This window comes from Poecilia reticulata, chromosome 16, assembly GCF_904066995.2.
Source record: "Poecilia reticulata chromosome 16, P_reticulata-male-v2, whole genome shotgun sequence".
Classification (NCBI taxonomy): domain Eukaryota; kingdom Metazoa; phylum Chordata; class Actinopteri; order Cyprinodontiformes; family Poeciliidae; genus Poecilia; species Poecilia reticulata.
In genome coordinates, this window is record NC_088845.1 from 389,168 (window position 1) to 407,367 (window position 18,200).

Here is an 18,200-nt window from a genome sequence, read left to right on the forward strand (position 1 = left end):
CAGGCTGCGTCCAAACAGATGAAGCTGACATCTTCTTCCTCATCGACCACTCAGGAAGTATTTACCCGTCTGATTTTCAAGACATGAAGACGTTCATCCTTGAGTTTATCAACATCTTCCGTATTGGACCACAACATATCCGCATAGGAGTCGCAAAATATGCAGATTTGCCAGAACTGGAATTTGATCTGACGACCCATTCGGATCAGGAGACGCTGAAGAAAGCGGTGGAGGAGATCGGACAGGTGGGAGGCGGCACAATGACTGGGAAAGCTCTGGAGTTTATGGGTCCGCTCTTTAAAAGAGCCACGGTGACCCGCGGTCACAAAGTTCCTGCGTACCTGGTGGTCATCACTGATGGAGAGTCTGCGGATGAGGTCAAGGCTCCTGCAGAGGCTCTGAGGGCGCAGGGCGTGATCACCTACGCCATCGGGGTGAAGGACGCTGTTGAGAGAGAACTGGAAGAGATTTCTGGCAACCCAAAGAGGATGTTCTTCGTTAACAATTTTGATGCTCTCAATCCAATCAAGGACGACATCATCACTGACATCTGCACCAGAGACGGTAAGCGTACTGCTTTATTCGGGAGGATCGGTGGAAAGTAGACATCCTTCAGAAAAGTTTGGAGAATGTTTAGTAAAAGTTTGTAGATGGATTTCAGAGGTACGATGAACATTTTTAAGGTTTCTCATCCCATGTCTGTGTCCATTTGTCTACAGTTTGTAAAGATGTACCAGGTGACCTGCTGTTCCTCATCGACAGCTCTGGAAGTATTCACCCAGACGACTACAACAAAATGAAGGACTTCATGAAATCTGTCATCAGAACGTCTTTGGTTGGCAGGAATGAGGTTCACGTTGGTGTGATGCAGTTCAGCAGCAGCCAGAAGCCCGAGTTCTCCCTCATTGACCACTTCACCAAAAATGACATGATAGTGGCCGTTGACGGCATGACGCAGATGGGCGGAGGAACGAAGACCGGCGCAGCCATCTCAGCGGTGTCCCAGCTCTTCGATCCAGCCAGCGGAGGACGCCCAGACCTGCCGCAGAGGCTGGTGGTGATCACTGATGGCGAGGCTCAAGACGACGTCAAAGCTCCTGCTGAGGAACTGAGGGCCAAGGGAGTTGTGGTCTACGCCATTGGAGTGATGGAGGCCAACACCACCCAGCTGCTGGAGGTCAGCGGCTCTGCAGAGAGGATCTACGCTGAGAGGGACTTCGATGCTCTGAAGGATCTGGAGAGACAGCTGTCCCTGGATCTGTGTGATCCAGAGAGAGGTCAGAAAGTGTGATGTTTCCAGGCTATGAAAGGTGTTTGTTTATTTTCCTTATTGTAGCTTCTGTCTCCAGTCGAGTGGACTTGAGGTTGAAGTCCACTTTACTGGTTGGAGCCATGCAGAGGTTAACCTGCCGGCGGGTCATTGTCTTTCTACATCCTTCAGTGAGCTTCAGGTCACAGATGATGCCTGAGGCATCCCCAGACCATCATACTACCACCACCGTGTCTGACTGTAGCTATGTGATGTTCTGGTTCTGAGATGCCGTTAGTCTTACACCAGAGCCCCACAGAACATTTTAAGGATAGTGACAGTAACTTTCTGAGGTTTTCTAGCCTACTTCCTGTTGTCAGAAAGGTTCTATTTAGATGATTTCTGGGCATCAACTGTGAAACTGAATCATAAAATGGGTTGATTCATGATTGCCACATAGGGCAAGATTGCTTTTGCTCTTCTGACCGGCTTTCACTTTTCACTTCCAGACTGCAAGAAGACGGAACAGGCAGACATCATCTTCCTGGTGGACGGCTCCACCAGCATCACCCTGGACAAGTTCAGAAGCATGCAGAAGTTCATGCAGTCCATGGTGAACCAAACCATGGTGGGCAAAGACCTGACTCGCTTTGGCGTCATCCTCTACTCCACCAACCCCAAGTCTGTCTTCACCCTGAGTCAGTACGGCACCAGACAAGAGGTTTTTAAGGCCATAACAGCCCTGAGGTCCCCGCTGGGAGACACCTTCACTGGACGGGCCCTGAAGTATTCGTTGCAGTTCTTCGGTGCTGAGCATGGGGGGCGGGCGGAGCTGAAGGTGCCTCAGATCCTCATGGTGATCACGGACGGAGACGCTACCGACCGCTACAGCCTGGTTGAGCCGTCTGTGGCGCTCATGAACGCAGGAGTCAACGTGTTCAGCATCGGGGTGGAAGGAGCCAACGTGACCCAGCTGGAGATCATGGCTGGTAACGATCAGTCCAAGGTTTTCTACGTGGACAACTTCAAAGCCCTGGAAAGCCTCCACAAGAACATCAGCCAGGTGCTCTGCAACTCTACCAAGCCAGGTGAGACGGTCCCTTTCATCCGACGATACAGCAAGAACCCGAGCTGCAGTGGGAGCACGCTCCAGCTAACGTGCTAATAGCTTGATTCAGCTTCAGTTTAATCAAGTGCGGCATCTGTGTTGAAGTTTTGTTTTTCAATGGTCAAGGATTCAAGTAGTTACACGTCTTAGGTTTTATTTTGAAGTCCTTTCAGTTCTGCTTCCTATTGATATACATTTACACAAATGAACGGACGCAAGGAGTATTACTGACACGAACACATTAAAGAAGAACGGCACAGTTAGGCGTGTAGTAGCAGTTTTGACCCTGTGGAGGGCGATATACTTTGTTGTAGCACATGTTGTGTCATTGTGGATATTCAACAAACATGTAAAGCCCCGTGTCCAATATAAGAGTTTCATGAACATTTCGGTTACGCAGCATAGAGAAACTCAAACTATATTTTCAGTAATTACCGATCTTCATATCGGCATTGATATTTGATATCAGGTTCGGGCGTTTGTAGCGGATTGACAGTCATGATCGGGGTCAGGATGAGGAGTCTGATTCTGACCCAGTTGGCTTCCTGTAGGCGGGAACAGTCTGATGCGTCTGGAGTTCAGACCAATCAGCTGTGAGTCGCTGGTCTGAGCCGATCCTCCGATGGACGAGCCGATGTGGCGAGTCGGTCAGACGAGGATCTGCAGTCTGTTGGAAACCAGCTCTTAAACGGCCGGCGGTCCGATAACGGGCACTGAGCCGGGCAGCTGCTGCTCTGCTGGACGTCCAACACGCCAACGGCTCCACATGACATCTGAGGCTTTGACGTGATGCGACATGTTGGGGCCTTTTATTGTGCTCATCTTGTCTGATCACCCAGTGGACATGTCCCACAATGCACTGAGTAATTAACTCACCAAGTGATGCTCACTGACAGCAGGTTGGATTAAATATTATACACAGATCAAGAGAAATATTAGTTTTGAACAATAAAATGTTCATTTACTGTCATTAGCTCCACATGGCAACAATATCTGACATGAGGTGTTTATACTGTTGTTCCCACGATGGGTTAACATATAAGGAAAACTACTATATATGGTTAGCGCTTTAGCGTTAGCTACCACTAATACTGGTATCATGCTTATTAATAGATTATTTACTAGGTTGATATGGTGCTTCAGCATTAGCTTCCTCTACATACTGTGTTTGTATAGCGTTTAGCATTAGCATCAGCTAAATACCGCATTGATATAGTGCTTTAGCATAAGCTTCCATTAACTACTATGTTAGTAGAGCACTTTAGTGTTGGACAATTAGCCTTGTAGTTAGCGGTGGCACCACTGCTGGGATCACTGAACTCTGAGATGTTCAGCTGTCCTCATGCTACTTCCTGCCTCTGTCCTCATGCTACTTCCTGCCGCTGCTGTCCTCATGCTACTTCCTGCCTCTGTCCTCATGCTACTTCCTGCCTCTGTCCTCATGCTACTTCCTGCCTCTGTCCTCATGCTACTTCCTGCCGCTGTCCTCATGCTACTTCCTGCCTCTGTCCTCATGCTACTTCCTGCCTCTGTCCTCATGCTACTTCCTGCCGCTGTCCTCATGCTACTTCCTGCCTCTGTCCTCATGCTACTTCCTGCCTCTGTCCTCATGCTACTTCCTGCCTCTGTCCTCATGCTACTTCCTGCCTCTGTCCTCATGCTACTTCCTGCCGCTGTCCTCATGCTACTTCCTGCCTCTGTCCTCATGCTACTTCCTGCCTCTGTCCTCATGCTACTTCCTGCCTCTGTCCTCATGCTACTTCCTGCCGCTGCTGTCCTCATGCTACTTCCTGCCTCTGTCCTCATGCTACTTCCTGCCGCTGCTGTCCTCATGCTACTTCCTGCCTCTGTCCTCATGCTACTTCCTGTCGCTGCTGTCCTCATGCTACTAGCTGCCGCTGTCCTCATGCTACTTCCTGTCACTGTCCTCATGCTACTTCCTGCCTCTGTCCTCATGCTACTTCCTGTCGCTGCTGTCCTCATGCTACTAGCTGCCGCTGTCCTCATGCTACTTCCTGTCACTGTCCTCATGCTACTTCCTGCCTATGTCCTCATGCTCCTGCCTATGTCCTCATGCTACTTCCTGCCGCTGCTGTCCTCATGCTACTTCCTGCCTATGTCCTCATGCTCCTGCCTATGTCCTCATGCTACTTCCTGCCGCTGCTGTCCTCATACTACTTCCTGCCTCTGTCCTCATGCTACTTCCTGCCGCTGTCCTCATGCTACTTCCTGCCGCTGTCCTCATGCTACTTCCTGTCGTTGCTTCTGCAGTTTGTGAGAAGCAGGAGGCTGACCTGGTTTTCCTCGTCGACCAGTCTGGCAGCATCAGCTCCAGCGATTACTCCATCATGAAGAACTTCACCATTCAACTGGTGAACAGCTTTAAAGTCGGTAAGGATTTGGTTCGCGTTGGACTCGCCCAGTTCAGCAGCAGCTTCCAGCATGAGTTTTACCTGAACCAGTTCTACCAGGAGACGGAGGTCTCTGCCCACATCTTCAACATGAGGAATACGGGTGGAGGCACCAACATTGGACTGGCTCTGGACTCCATCAGGGAATACTTTGAAGCTTCTCGCGGCAGCCGGAGATCTTCAGGAATCTCACAGAATCTGGTCCTGATCACGGACGGAGATTCACAGGATGAGGTGGAACAGCCGGCCGATCTTCTCAGAGATCTGGGGATTGAGATGTTCGCCATCGGCGTTGGCGACGTCCACGACCTGCAGCTGCTGCAGATCACCAAAGACCCCAGGAAGATGTTCACAGTGCAGAACTTTGGCAGCCTGGATGCAATCAAGCAGAAGGTAGTGGACACCATCTGCAAGTCCAAACCCTCAACAGACCAGCCTGGTGAGTTACAAGTTCAGTCTGAGGCTGTGTTTCATTCTCCATCAGAACCAAACATGAGCTTTCCTCCCTGCAGACTGCTCCATCGACATCGCCATGGGCTTTGATATCTCTCGGCGAAGCGGCGAGACTTTGGTGAGCAGCCAGAGCAAACTCCAGGCCTTCCTGCCCGAGATCGCGCGCTACGTTTCCTCAGTGCCACGCCTGTGCTGCACCAACAGCGCCATCAGCCCCAGCCTGGCCTATCGCCTGGTGGCCAGGGACGGCCGCATCCTGGACGACTTCAAATTTGAGGCCTACAACGAGGACGTGGTGAGGAAGGTCATGACCTCCAGTCTGAGGGAGCCCACGTTCTTCAACTCGGCCCTGCTGCGGTCCTTCGAGGCGAAGTTCAGGGCCGAGTCCAGAACCGGCGTGAAGGTGAGTCAGAGGCGGCGCGTTTGGGGAAACGGACGCGGTTCTGCTTCAGAACCAGCGTTGGAACCGGATCCTGTGATAATAAAACTTCAGGACAGTCAAAGCTGGACTGGAACATCCAGGGAGCCAAGGCAGGTTTATTCATCCAAACTGAAGTGAAGCACGTCACAATGCCACGCTTCTCCTGCTGTGGTAATATCAGCGCTAGCTCCCAGATTAGCACTTTACCGTTTTTTGCTGATTTGAACATGTTTAGCACACTTAGCTTCCTCTAAGCTAATTACGAAGCGCTAATTTTCTAGGCTCTTCTATAAATTTTCAGTCAAATAAAATTCGACATCTGTGTTGAAGTTTTCAATTCTTAGCCATTTCTTCCATGCTCTTATTTTGAAATGACTGTTCACGCCGCAGGTCTGTTTACTTTTCTCACATTCTTTCTTTTATTTCTTCCTCAGCAGTCAAAAAATGTACTCAAGTAAAAGTAAAACTACCACATTAACATTTTACTTAAGTAAAAGTAAAAAAGTCCTGGCTTTTAAAAATACTTAAGTATTAAAAGTAAAAGTACTTGCTAATGCATTACCTAATCGCTAATATCATTAAGTGAACCGATCGTATTTAATTTTAATACATTATAAATGTGTCATTTTAATGAACAGCCACAGATTAAACATGTTTTTATTGAGTTTACTCTGTAACATAGTTTAAACTTAGATATGTGATTCTATGCATCATCATTTCAGGGATGGAAACATCTCGTCTCCTGTCCTAACATAACATGAACTTCACCTTTTTTGCCACACATTTATTTTGAAAGAAATCCAACTGGCAGAGGAGGACATGGAACCAAGGAGCCACGTAGCAGAGTTGTAGTCTGGACCACCGAACCCAAGACCAAATCAAAACCAGCACCCCGTGCTACATGACAATAACATTAAGTTTACCTATCAAAATTGCTTCTCAAATTGATCTGAAAGATCCACATTCCCATAAAACACCTAGATATTAAATACTTAGAGCTGAAATAAATTTAACCAGTATCAATTCAAACTCTTCTTCATTCTGTTTTGCTTTCATCTCTCTGCTAAGATCCACAGAGGTCTCCTGCCATCCCTAGAAAAATAACGCCCTGGGCGGTTCCCCATATTGTCCAAAGAACAATGATCATGTTCTGTGTTCTTATGTTGTTGTTTTATTTATTCGCCAATTAAATAAATACATAAATAAATAATAAATAAATAAACATACATATGTGAAATAAAATAACTGCAGTGTAGCACGCAGTGAGGCTTCAGTCCTATTAACCTTAATAAAGATCCGTCCAGAAGAATCGGATCGTTCCTGAATGTCATATCACTATATTGCACTTTGGTCACAGCGTTGTCCCATATCTGCGACACCTCAGTCAAAACCTCCACACAGTAATTCAGCGCATGAGTGACAAACTGTTTTTCATCAGATGCAGCATGTGTCTCTGTACAGCTAGCTTAGCTAGCATCACGTCCACAGATCTTACCTTTCTTTAAGCTTTCCTTCCAAGTGACGCTAAAAGTTGGACGAAGTCCCACCGTCTGTGAAAGCGAAGCGCTGCTGATTTTACATGTCGCCATATCTATGATTTATGCAGCTATTATATAACTGACATTAGACAGACATCTTCTCCCGCTCAGAGGAAACCACTGCGCATGTCTGGAGCTCCGCAGCGAGTAAAGGTGGAGCCGATGGGTGACAACAGACACTACGTCACGTTATTGCTGGGATTTTACGGCGCCACCTTAAATCCCTGAACTTCACATTTTAACGGAAGAAAAGAGCAACGAGACTTGGATGTAACGAGTAACGCGAGAGTTTGTAGAAATGTAGTGAAGTAGAAAGTACAGATACTTACTGTAAAATGTAGTGGAGTAAAAGTAGAAAGTACCCATTATTAAATCTACTTAAGTAAAGTACAGATACACGAAAACTGTACTTAAGTACAGTAACGAAGTACTTCACACCACTGTTCCTCAGTAACTTTATTTAAACACAAAACGTACTGGAGCAAACAAAAAAGCATCATAAACATTTAAATGATCATTTAAAAATTAAATTGTTGCTCGAGGGTCTTTAAGAGTAGATTTAATATGAGTGGCTTTAGCATTTAAACCTGATTAAAGGATTTTACATAGAGCTCCAAATGACTGAAGATCAAAAAATCTGGAAATTACATTTTTGTTTGAGATGTTTAAGGTTTGGATATTATATTTACCACAAATAATAAAAAGGTCTGTTTCACTAAAGTCACGTTTCCATTCCAGATAAAACAGGTGAATATTAGTGGAGCTAATGTTATGGTTAGCGCTTTAGCATTAGCTTCCACTAAATGCCAGGTTGGTATTCTGTGTTAGTGGAGCTAATGTTATGGTTAGCGATTTAGCATTAGCTTCCACTAAATGCCATGTTGGTGTTCTGTGTTAGTGGAGCTAATGTTATGGTTAGCGCTTTAGCATTAGCTTCCACTAAGTGCCATGTTGGTATTCTGCGTTAGTGGAGCTAATGTTATTGTTAGCGATTTAGCATTAGCTTCCACTAAGTGCCATGTTGGTATTCTGTGTTAGTGGAGCTAATGTTATGGTTAGCGCTTTAGCATTAGCTTCCACTAAATGTCATGTTGGTATTCTGCGTTAGTGGAGCTAATGTTATGGTTAGCGCTTTAGCATTAGCTTCCACTAAATGTCATGTTGGTATTCTGCGTTAGTGGAGCTAATGTTATGGTTAGCGCTTTAGCATTAGCTTCCACTAAATGCCATGTTGGTATTCTGCGTTAGTGGAGCTAATGTTATGGTTAGCGCTTTAGCATTAGCTTCCACTAAGTGCCATGTTGGTATTCTGCGTTAGTGGAGCTAATGTTATGGTTAGCGCTTTAGCATTAGCTTCCACTAAATGCCAGGTTGGTATTCTGCGTTAGTGGAGCTAATGTTATGGTTAGCGCTTTAGCATTAGCTTCCACTAAATGCCAGGTTGGTATTCTGCGTTAGTGGAGCTAATGTTATGGTTAGCGCTTTAGCATTAGCTTCCACTAAATGCCAGGTTGGTATTCTGCGTTAGTGGAGCTAATGTTATGGTTAGCGCTTTAGCATTAGCTTCCACTAAATGCCATGTTGGTATTCTGCGTTAGTGGAGCTAATGTTATGGTTAGCGCTTTAGCATTAGCTTCCACTAAATGCCAGGTTGGTATTCTGCGTTAGTGGAGCTAATGTTATGGTTAGCGCTTTAGCATTAGCTTCCACTAAATGCCAGGTTGGTATTCTGCGTTAGTGGAGCTAATGTTATGGTTAGCGCTTTAGCATTAGCTTCCACTAAATGCCAGGTTGGTATTCTGCGTTAGTGGAGCTAATGTTAGGGTTAGTGCTTTAGCATTAGCTTCCACTAAATGCCAGGTTGGTATTCTGCGTTAGTGGAGCTAATGTTATGGTTAGCGCTTTAGCATTAGCTTCCACTAAATGCCATGTTGGTATTCTGCGTTAGTGGAGCTAATGTTATGGTTAGCGCTTTAGCATTAGCTTCCACTAAATGCCATGTTGGTATTCTGCGTTAGTGGAGCTAATGTTATGGTTAGCGCTTTAGCATTAGCTTCCACTAAATGCCATGTTGGTATTCTGCGTTAGTGGAGCTAATGTTATGGTTAGCGCTTTAGCATTAGCTTCCACTAAATGCCATGTTGGTGTTCTGCGTTAGTGGAGCTAATGTTATGGTTATTGTAACCTGATTCCTAGTTGGCGCTTCCCAACACTTCCTGATCCAGAGCTGTTGTTTGGTGTTTTTGGTCGTTGGTAAAAGGAACCAACAGTTTCTGAACATCTCAGGTTTTCCTGCGGTTCGGTCCGGACCTCCGGGGCCGACATGGTTCCGACCGGACCAGCGGCGTTCCTGAATTCTGATCTAACCTGTGATCTTCCACCAGGTGCTGGTGATCTTCTCAGACGGACTCGATGAAGACGTGATTACTCTGGAGAACGAGTCTGAGAGGCTGCGGCAGTCGGGTAACGAGCTGACCGGGATCGACGCCGGCGTTGCCACGGCAACATGTCACACGGCAAGCGGGTAACCGGTGTGTACGTTTGTCGGCAGGGGTCAGCGCGCTGCTCGTCGTGGCCCTGGAGGGCGTGCGTAACGCCGCCCAGCTGCAGATGGTGGAGTTCGGCCGAGGGTTCGGATACAAACTTCCTCTGACCATCGGAATGCCGAGCGTCGGGAGCGCCGTCCTCAAACAGATCGTAAGCTGTTTCAAACGTCATCGTTTAGCTTTCCTCTGATCCTGTGAAGTGTTTTTGGAGACGTTCGTGTGATTCACTCAAAGCTTTGATCTGTTCCGGGGAAATGAGCCGCTGCTCCAGGCCGACCCTGATAAAGGAGGAATGTTCCTGCTGCTGTCGAACCTGACAGGCTAATCAACATTCCCCGTCATTCCCGCCTACAGCTGCTGCAGCTAATCCACAGGATGAAGAAATCTGCATTATTCTGGCCTCTCATCCACACATGCTCCTGATTAATCAGCGTTGCTCCAGCAGCTGGATCAAAGGTTTTCCTTTCCTAGGAAAACCCCCCAGAGACTCATTTACAGCTCAAACATGATGAAGGCTCACCGAGCCGCTGCTGGCGGCCGCCCAGCAGGAGGCGAGCAGAACCGCTTCACCTCCGCACGGCCTGCAGGTGGAGGCGCCGAATACCAGAATGTCACTGTGAGGAGGAGGAGGAGGAGGAGGAAGGAGGTGGGGGGAGGAGGAGGAGGGGAGGAGGAGGAGGAAGGGGAGGAGGAAGGAGGGGGGGGAGGAGGAGGAGGAAGAAGAAGAGGAGGAAGGGGGGAAAGAAGAGGAGGGGGAGGAGGAGGAAGAAGAAGAGGAGGAAGGAGGGAGGTGGGGGGGAGGAGGAAGAAGAGGAGGAGGAAGGGGGGGAGGAGGAGGACGAAGAGGAGGAGGAATGTGATCCTGGTTCTGCCATGTTCTGAGGATTATGTCCAATATCATACGTGTTGATTGGGTTAGGTTTGCTAACTGGCAGTCCGGTCCGGTTCAGTCCGGTCCGGTTCGGTCGTTTGCTTCAGGAACGGTTTCCTCACAGAGGTCAGAGGTCAGTGGCGCCCGCCTGGAGACGGCCGCCACGCAGTAACTGCTGATGGGGGAAACCAGACGCTGCGTTTAGTTCCTGAATGATAAAAACCAAACATCTGGAACGAATCCTGGCTCTCCTGAACATCGGAGCTTCGTTTCTGTTGTTCTTTGGTGTCTTGAAATGAAATGTGCTTTTGTTCCCACGTCTCGTGTCTTTACCGGCCCGCTTGCTGCTTCCTGTCCCTTCTGCAGGACTCGGTGTCGAACAGGGAGTGCTGCAACGTCATGTGCAAATGTTCTGGACCAGAAGGAGTCCGAGGCTCCCGGGGCGGCTCGGGGTCAAAGGTGACTGCGCCGCTTCCGTTTGAACTGCAGGAACATGAAAGCAGATCCCTGCAGGACGGATTTCATGCATTCCAGAGAGGCGGAATCGGGCCGAGCCTCATGACTCAAACCTGCAGATAGCAGCAGTTAGCCTATCACAAGCTAGCATCTCAATGCTAACATGTAGCAGCTAACGCTAATGTTAGCGTCCACAGTCTAGATTTCTAAAGAAGCTCCATGAATGATCAGAGAAACTCTGGAAAGATGAACTTTGCTCCAATTTGACAAAAAACCTGAGAATTAAAAATAACAAAAATCTTTGATGTTCATCTCAACAACAAAGATTTTGGTTTTTTCTTCAATAGTTTCACAGTAATGAAACTTTTAATGGAGTCCACTGCTGGCCATTTTAAAGTCACAGCCACCCGGTCCACACAGCTGTAATGTCTAAAACCACCAGCAGAGGGCAGGAGCCATCAGGCTGCCAGGCAGTTCCTGCAGCGTCTGACAGTGACGACCAGCAGAGCCAATTCTCTGGCGTCTGGTTTAGAACGGTTTAATCTGCAGGATGACGAGAGAGCGATAATCTGGATTATCTGTCCGTAATCTGTGCTGTGTTTGTGCTGCAGGGCGTCCGGGGACAGAACGGTTACCCAGGATTCCCTGGAGACGAGGGCGGCGCCGTGAGTCCATCCGTTTACTCTCACTTCCTGTTTTAGAAATTATGTCTCCTCTTCCTGTCCTGTCGTCTCCACTTCCTGTCCTGGTGTCTCCACTTCCTGTCCTGTCGTCTCCACTTCCTGTCCTGGTGTCTCCACTTCCTGTCCTGTCGTCTCCACTTCCTGTCCTGTCGTCTCCACTTCCTGTCCTGTCGTCTCCACTCCCTGTGCTGTTGTGTCCATTTCCTGTCCTTTCGTCTCCACTTCCTGTGCTGTTGTGTCCATTTCCTGTCCTTTCGTCTCCACTTCCTGTCTTGTCGTCTCCACTTCCTGTCCTGTCGTCTCCACTTCCTGTCCTGTCGTCTCCACTTCCTGTCCTGTCGTCTCCACTTCCTGTCTTGTCGTCTCCACTTCCTGTCCTGTCGTCTCCACTTCCTGTCCTGGTGTCTCCACTTCCTGTCCTGTCGTCTCCACTTCCTGTCCTGGTGTCTCCACTTCCTGTCCTGTCGTCTCCACTTCCTGTCCTGTCGTCTCCACTTCCTGTCCTGTCGTCTCCACTTCCTGTGCTGTTGTGTCCACTTCCTGTCCTGTCGTCTCCACTTCCTGTCCTGTCGTCTCCACTTCCTGTGCTGTTGTGTCCACTTCCTGTCCTGTCGTCTCCACTTCCTGTCCTGTCGTCTCCACTTCCTGTGCTGTTGTGTCCACTTCCTGTCCCTGCTCCTAAGTGTTGTTATGGAGGTTACCTGATAAACTCGCCTCCGGCCACTGGGTGGCAGCAGCGTTCACACTAATCACCAGGCTGCCAGTAGAAGTAGCCACAGCGCCAACATTTTGGTTAAATGTTAGTGATTCACTCATAAACTGATTTTGGAAATAATTTTTAATTCTTAGAACAACAAAACGGCGGTTTTGATAATGAGGTCATCCAATGTTGGTTTGTACGATTAAATATGAACAGATTGGCAGAAGTATTTAAATTCTGGGGGGGAGGGGCGCAGGGGGTTCTGCTCGGGTTCTGCTGGTTCCTCCATGCCGCCTGATCTGACCCGTTCCGTCTCTGCAGGGTGAGCGTGGCGCTCCCGGGCCCAGCGGACCTCCAGGAGTCCAGGGCTGCCCCGGACTCAGAGGACAGAAGGTAAAACCCGGCCCTGCCTCTGGGCTCTGACCCGGTCCGGTCCGGTCCGGTCTGTATGACTCCTTGCTGCCTGTGTTGCTCTAACGGCTGCGTGTGTTGCAGGGCGGGCGCGGCCTGCGCGGGAACCGGGTGAGTGACGCTGAGCCTCTGGACGGCGGACGTTTGGACCAACAGTCCGGTCCGCACAGCGTCTGACTGATTTTCTGTGTCTGCAGGGGGAAGACGGAGAGGACGGGCTGAACGGGATCAACGGGGAGCAGGTACCAGCACCGCAGCAGCATCGGCGCGTCGGTTCTGGTGGATCCTCAGAGCAGATCCGAGATCCTGGGACCAAAACCAGCGTTTCTAAAGCTACGCAGTCAAAATGTAGCTCTGAGCTAGTTAAATGTTTACTAGCTATTTAGCTCCAAGCTAAATAGTTAGCTTGCTAGCTAAATATTCGGTGTGAAGCTAAATAACTAGCTGTCTGAGTGAATATTTAATAAATGTTTAATGAAGTTATCTGGCTAGCTAAATGTTTAATATGCAGCTAAATGTTTCTATGTGAGCTAGCATAAATAGTTAGCTTGGAGCTAAATAGTTAGCTTTTATTCATAGTTAGCTTAATATTAATCTTGTGAAGTAAATATTTATTTAGATATTGTGACATTAATGAACGATCCCAGTCGGTTCCACCAGCTGATCCCGGATCCGCTCTGGTTCTGTTCGGTTTCTGGAAATGATCCGGAAGCTGATTGGACGGATTTCTGTTTCCAGGGAGAAACGGGAAAAGATGGAGCTGGAGGAGAGAGAGGACATCCAGGAAACCCGGTACCTAAACCTGATCGTTCATTCATTCATTCATTCATTCATTCATTCATTCATTCATTCATTCATTCATTCACCCGTTCATTCATCCGTTCATTTATCCATTCATTCATCCATTCATTCATTCATTCATTCACCCGTTTATTCATTCATCTATTCATTCACCCGTACATTCATTCATTCATATTCATCCATTCATGTATTAATCCATTCATTCATTCATATTCATTCATTCATTCATTCACCCATTCATTCATTTATTCATTCATTCATTCATTCATTCATTCATTCATATTCATTCATTCACCCGTACATTCATTCATTCATATTCATTCATTCATTCATTCATTCATTCATTCATTCATTCATTCATTCATTCATATTCATTCATTCACCCGTACATTCATTCATTCATATTCATTCATTCATCCATTCATTCACCCATTCATCCATTCATCAGCTTCTCCAGGTTCAGATGTTTCAGTTTATTAACTTTTAGGCTTCATAAAGCAGGAAATCGTTTCTGGTTCTGGTTCTGACCCAGGCTGGACATCCTGACCTTTGACCTTTTCCTCCTCAGGGCATCCCTGGACTCAGAGGGGAGCGTGGGCCGGAAGGACAGCGAGGACTGAGAGGAGACCCGGTGAGACCAGGAGAAGTGACCTTTGACCTCCTCCTCAAACTCAACTCGGTTCCAAACGTCCAATCAGAAGACAGAGGAGGCGATGATGTCAGAGGATGATGATTCCTCTACAAACATCAGGATGACGTTCCCCTGGAACGTTCCTGGATAGAACAGCAGGAAGATTCCATTTTCCTCCATAAAATGTCAGGAAAGAAGAAACTTTGGATCCGGTTTCTGCTCCAGGACCGGATCCATTTCCTTAAATCTGCCATAGATCATGTGACAGCTTCCTGTAGGGAAAGTAGCATTAACGTTAGCATTAGCGTTAGCATTAGCGTTAGCAGTGGATACCATAGACATGGTAGACGCCTCATGGAGCGGGTCAGAGGTCATGGAGCGGGTCAGAGGTCATGGAGCGAGTCAAAGGTCATGGAGCGGGTCAGAGGTCATGTAGCGAGTCAAAGGTCATGGAGCGGGTCAGAGGTCATGTAGCGAGTCAAAGGTCATGGAGCGGGTCAGAGGTCATGGAGCGGGTCAGAGGTCATGGAGCGAGTCAGAGGTCATGGAGCGGGTCAGAGGTCATGTAGCGAGTCAAAGGTCATGGAGCGGGTCAGAGGTCATGGAGCGGGTCAGAGGTCATGGAGCGGGTCAGAGGTCATGGAGCGAGTCAGAGGTCATGGAGCGGGTCAGAGGTCATGGAGCGGGTCAGAGGTCATGTAGCGGGTCGGCCCGTTGCTGCGATACGTAACAGCGTCGGCCATCTTGAATGTGGCATCTCTGCCAGTAGCTAATGCAGGTAAATGGACTGAACTTTATAAAGTGCCGTTCTACAGAGTATTTTAAGTTAATAAATTTTCTCACACATTAATATATTTGGCAATCAGAGAAATGACTAAAGACAGTTTCTAACTTTTGATGTGATTATTTAATAGTTTTCTGAATAAAGAGCTCAATGTTTGATTTGATCATTTTTATATTGAACTAATGAACAAACACTTTTACAGTTTTATTAAAGAATATATTTACATAATTTAATGTACATTTAACATTTCAAGATATGTAGAAAAACATTTAATTTCCTTGTATTTATGTTTTTATTGTAAAGACAATAAACTTTGATCAAACATTAGCTACATATTTTTTAAAATTATTAGTTTGTCGACTGCTATTGACAGCAAAGAGTGAAAATAATTCAGAGTAAATTATGTTTATTTCATTACAAAAGCTACATTATTACACTAATACTTCAGACTGAGATATTTAAAACAGAAAGTGAAAGAATAAAACATGTATTTATTATACTGGGAACACTGGTCACAGTCTGCTGGTCACACTGGGAGAACTCAATGACTTCTGAGACGTCCTGGTTCACAGGCTAAAGCCACGAAGAAAAGAGAAATTATCCTAAAGTGAAATAGAAAATAAATGTTTCCTTCACATTCATAAAAAGCCATTTTCAGCATGTTGGGCTCTGACTCGTAGCATCTTTATAGCTAAACACCGACATGGAGAAGCTGAGCTGGAAACAGACTGAAGACCAGCAGCTCCAGCTCTGATCCTGACTGACCTTTACTCACTAAATCCTCTGGTTTTTAATTCACTTCTCCTCTAACAGCCGTTTCTCATCAGCTCTCATTAGAAAACAGTATGAAACGTTAGCTGCTATGCTAACAACCAGCGGTTATATTAGCCGCTACGCTAACAACCAGCGGTTATATTAGCTGCTATGCTAACAACCAGCGGTTATATTAGCTGCTACACTAACAATAAGCAGTTATATTAGCTGCTACGCTAACAATCAGCAGTTATATTAGCTGCTACGCTAACAACCAGCAGTTATATTAGCTGCTACGCTAACAATCAGCGGTTATATTAGCTGCTATGCTAACAACCAGCGGTTATATTAGCTGCTACACTAACAATCAGCAGTTATATTAGCTGCTATGCTAACAACCAGCAGTTATATTAGCTGCTACGCTAACAACCAGCAGTTATATTAGCTGCTACGCTAACAATCAGCAGTTATATTAGCTGCTACGCTAACAACCAGCAGTTATATTAGCTGCTACGCTAACAATCAGCGGTTATATTAGCTGCTATGCTAACAACCAGCGGTTATATTAGCTGCTACACTAACAATCAGCAGTTATATTAGCTGCTACGCTAACAACCAGCGGTTATATTAGCTGCTACACTAACAATAAGCAGTTATATTAGCTGCTACGCTAACAATCAGCAGTTATATTAGCTGCTACGCTAACAACCAGCAGTTATATTAGCTGCTACGCTAACAATCAGCGGTTATATTAGCTGCTATGCTAACAACCAGCGGTTATATTAGCTGCTACACTAACAATCAGCAGTTATATTAGCTGCTACGCTAACAACCAGCAGTTATATTAGCTGCTACGCTAACAATCAGCGGTTATATTAGCTGCTATGCTAACAACCAGCGGTTATATTAGCTGCTACACTAACAATCAGCAGTTATATTAGCTGCTACGCTAACAATCAGCAGTTATATTAGCTGCTACGCTAACAATCAGCAGTTATATTAGCTGCTACGCTAACAATCAGCAGTTATATTAGCTGCTACGCTAACAATCAGCGGTTATATTAGCTGCTACACTAACAATCAGCAGTTATATTAGCTGCTATGCTAACAATCAGCAGTTATATTAGCTGCTACGCTAACAATCAGCAGTTATATTAGCTGCTACGCTAACAATCAGCGGTTATATTAGCTGCTATGCTAACAATCAACTGCTATGCTAACACTCAGCGGTTATATTAGCTGCTACGCTAACAATCAGCGGTTATTTTGGGCCAATTTAGCTACTTAGGAAATATTTCTCGGTTGTTCAGAAGCGAATTTCTGGCTGCAAAGTGATTCTGATCTCTCATCCTGACCTGGGAAGGTAATGAGAATGAATCCAGTTTGTTTCGGTTGAAACGCAGCAAAGGACTGAAGGAGCTCCGATCCTCTGCTGCCACATTCAAGATGGTGGACGCTGTTACGTAGGACTCAGCGCTCAGCGGGGCGTCTAGTATTCACGTCTGTGGTGGATATGCTAACAGCTAGCATGCTTAAGCTAGTTCTTTCTTCTTTAAAAAAAATTAATCCAGAAAAATGGCTGCCAAACGTACATCGCTCCCAGATATTAGCACACACACAAGTTCAAATGCTCATAATCCAGAAGGTCGAAGGTCATATCAACTCAGGTTCATATGTAGCCTGATTTAAAAACGCTCCTCTCTGTAAAACCCATCCAGCTCCATCATACGGAACGCCGGGAATGTCGAGAAGCCGAATGAAAGCCGACTATTTTTGTTCTTCAGGGTCCTAAAGCTACATCTGCTCATATTTCTGTCCTCACTCCAACCCTCGGTGTTTCAGGGCGAGCCGGGCGGCGACAACACGGCTCCAGGAGCCAAAGGAGAGGCCGGATACCCAGGATTACCGGTAACACGCAGTAGGGAGCGGCTTCCTCCAGGTGAGGCACCTGAGCAGAAAGGATCAGCCAATCAGGCGAGGCGCAGAACAAACCTTAGAGCAGATCCAGTTTCTCTCTGCAGAAACTTCAAGAAATGAAAGTTACAGACAACATGATGGCTGGTCACTGCTCAGGTTCAGCCTGGAGAGGAGGCCGGTTCTGGTTCTGGTTCTGGTTCTGGTTGTGCTGTGTCCACTCTCTGACCCGTTTGTGAACCCACAGGGGGCTCCAGGAGAGGACGGACGGCGAGGAGAGCCCGGCATCATGGGAAACGCGGTCAGTTCCGTATTTACCTCCATGTTTGGTTCTGCTGAGCGGCTCAGCGGTTCTGGTTCTGATCCGACGAGTTTCTGCTGCTCAGAGAAACCAAATTCACTGGATCAGAACCAGATCTGGGTTTAGTTTCAGTTATGATGTTCACATCATAAACATCAAACACTAAAAT

The 18,200-nt window shown here is 46.8% G+C and overlaps 1 protein-coding gene across 9 annotated transcripts in view; it reads left to right on the forward strand.

Annotated features, from left to right (window-relative positions):
• Positions 1-18,200, forward strand: part of col6a4a (collagen, type VI, alpha 4a) — a 56,828-nt gene that overhangs the window by 21,665 nt on the left and 16,963 nt on the right. For all 9 annotated transcript variants that reach the window (XM_081597577.1, XM_081597575.1, XM_081597582.1 and 6 more), the window contains 16 exons: positions 4-564; positions 720-1,277; positions 1,759-2,337; positions 4,629-5,207; positions 5,281-5,624; positions 9,565-9,643; positions 9,732-9,877; positions 10,964-11,056; positions 11,665-11,718; positions 12,758-12,829; positions 12,932-12,958; positions 13,045-13,089; positions 13,586-13,639; positions 14,217-14,279; positions 17,659-17,724; positions 17,978-18,031. In XM_081597577.1, the coding sequence (XP_081453703.1) occupies positions 4-564; positions 720-1,277; positions 1,759-2,337; positions 4,629-5,207; positions 5,281-5,624; positions 9,565-9,643; positions 9,732-9,877; positions 10,964-11,056; positions 11,665-11,718; positions 12,758-12,829; positions 12,932-12,958; positions 13,045-13,089; positions 13,586-13,639; positions 14,217-14,279; positions 17,659-17,724; positions 17,978-18,031 (3,374 nt within the window). The remainder of the gene's footprint in view (positions 1-3; positions 565-719; positions 1,278-1,758; positions 2,338-4,628; positions 5,208-5,280; positions 5,625-9,564; positions 9,644-9,731; positions 9,878-10,963; positions 11,057-11,664; positions 11,719-12,757; positions 12,830-12,931; positions 12,959-13,044; positions 13,090-13,585; positions 13,640-14,216; positions 14,280-17,658; positions 17,725-17,977; positions 18,032-18,200) is intronic.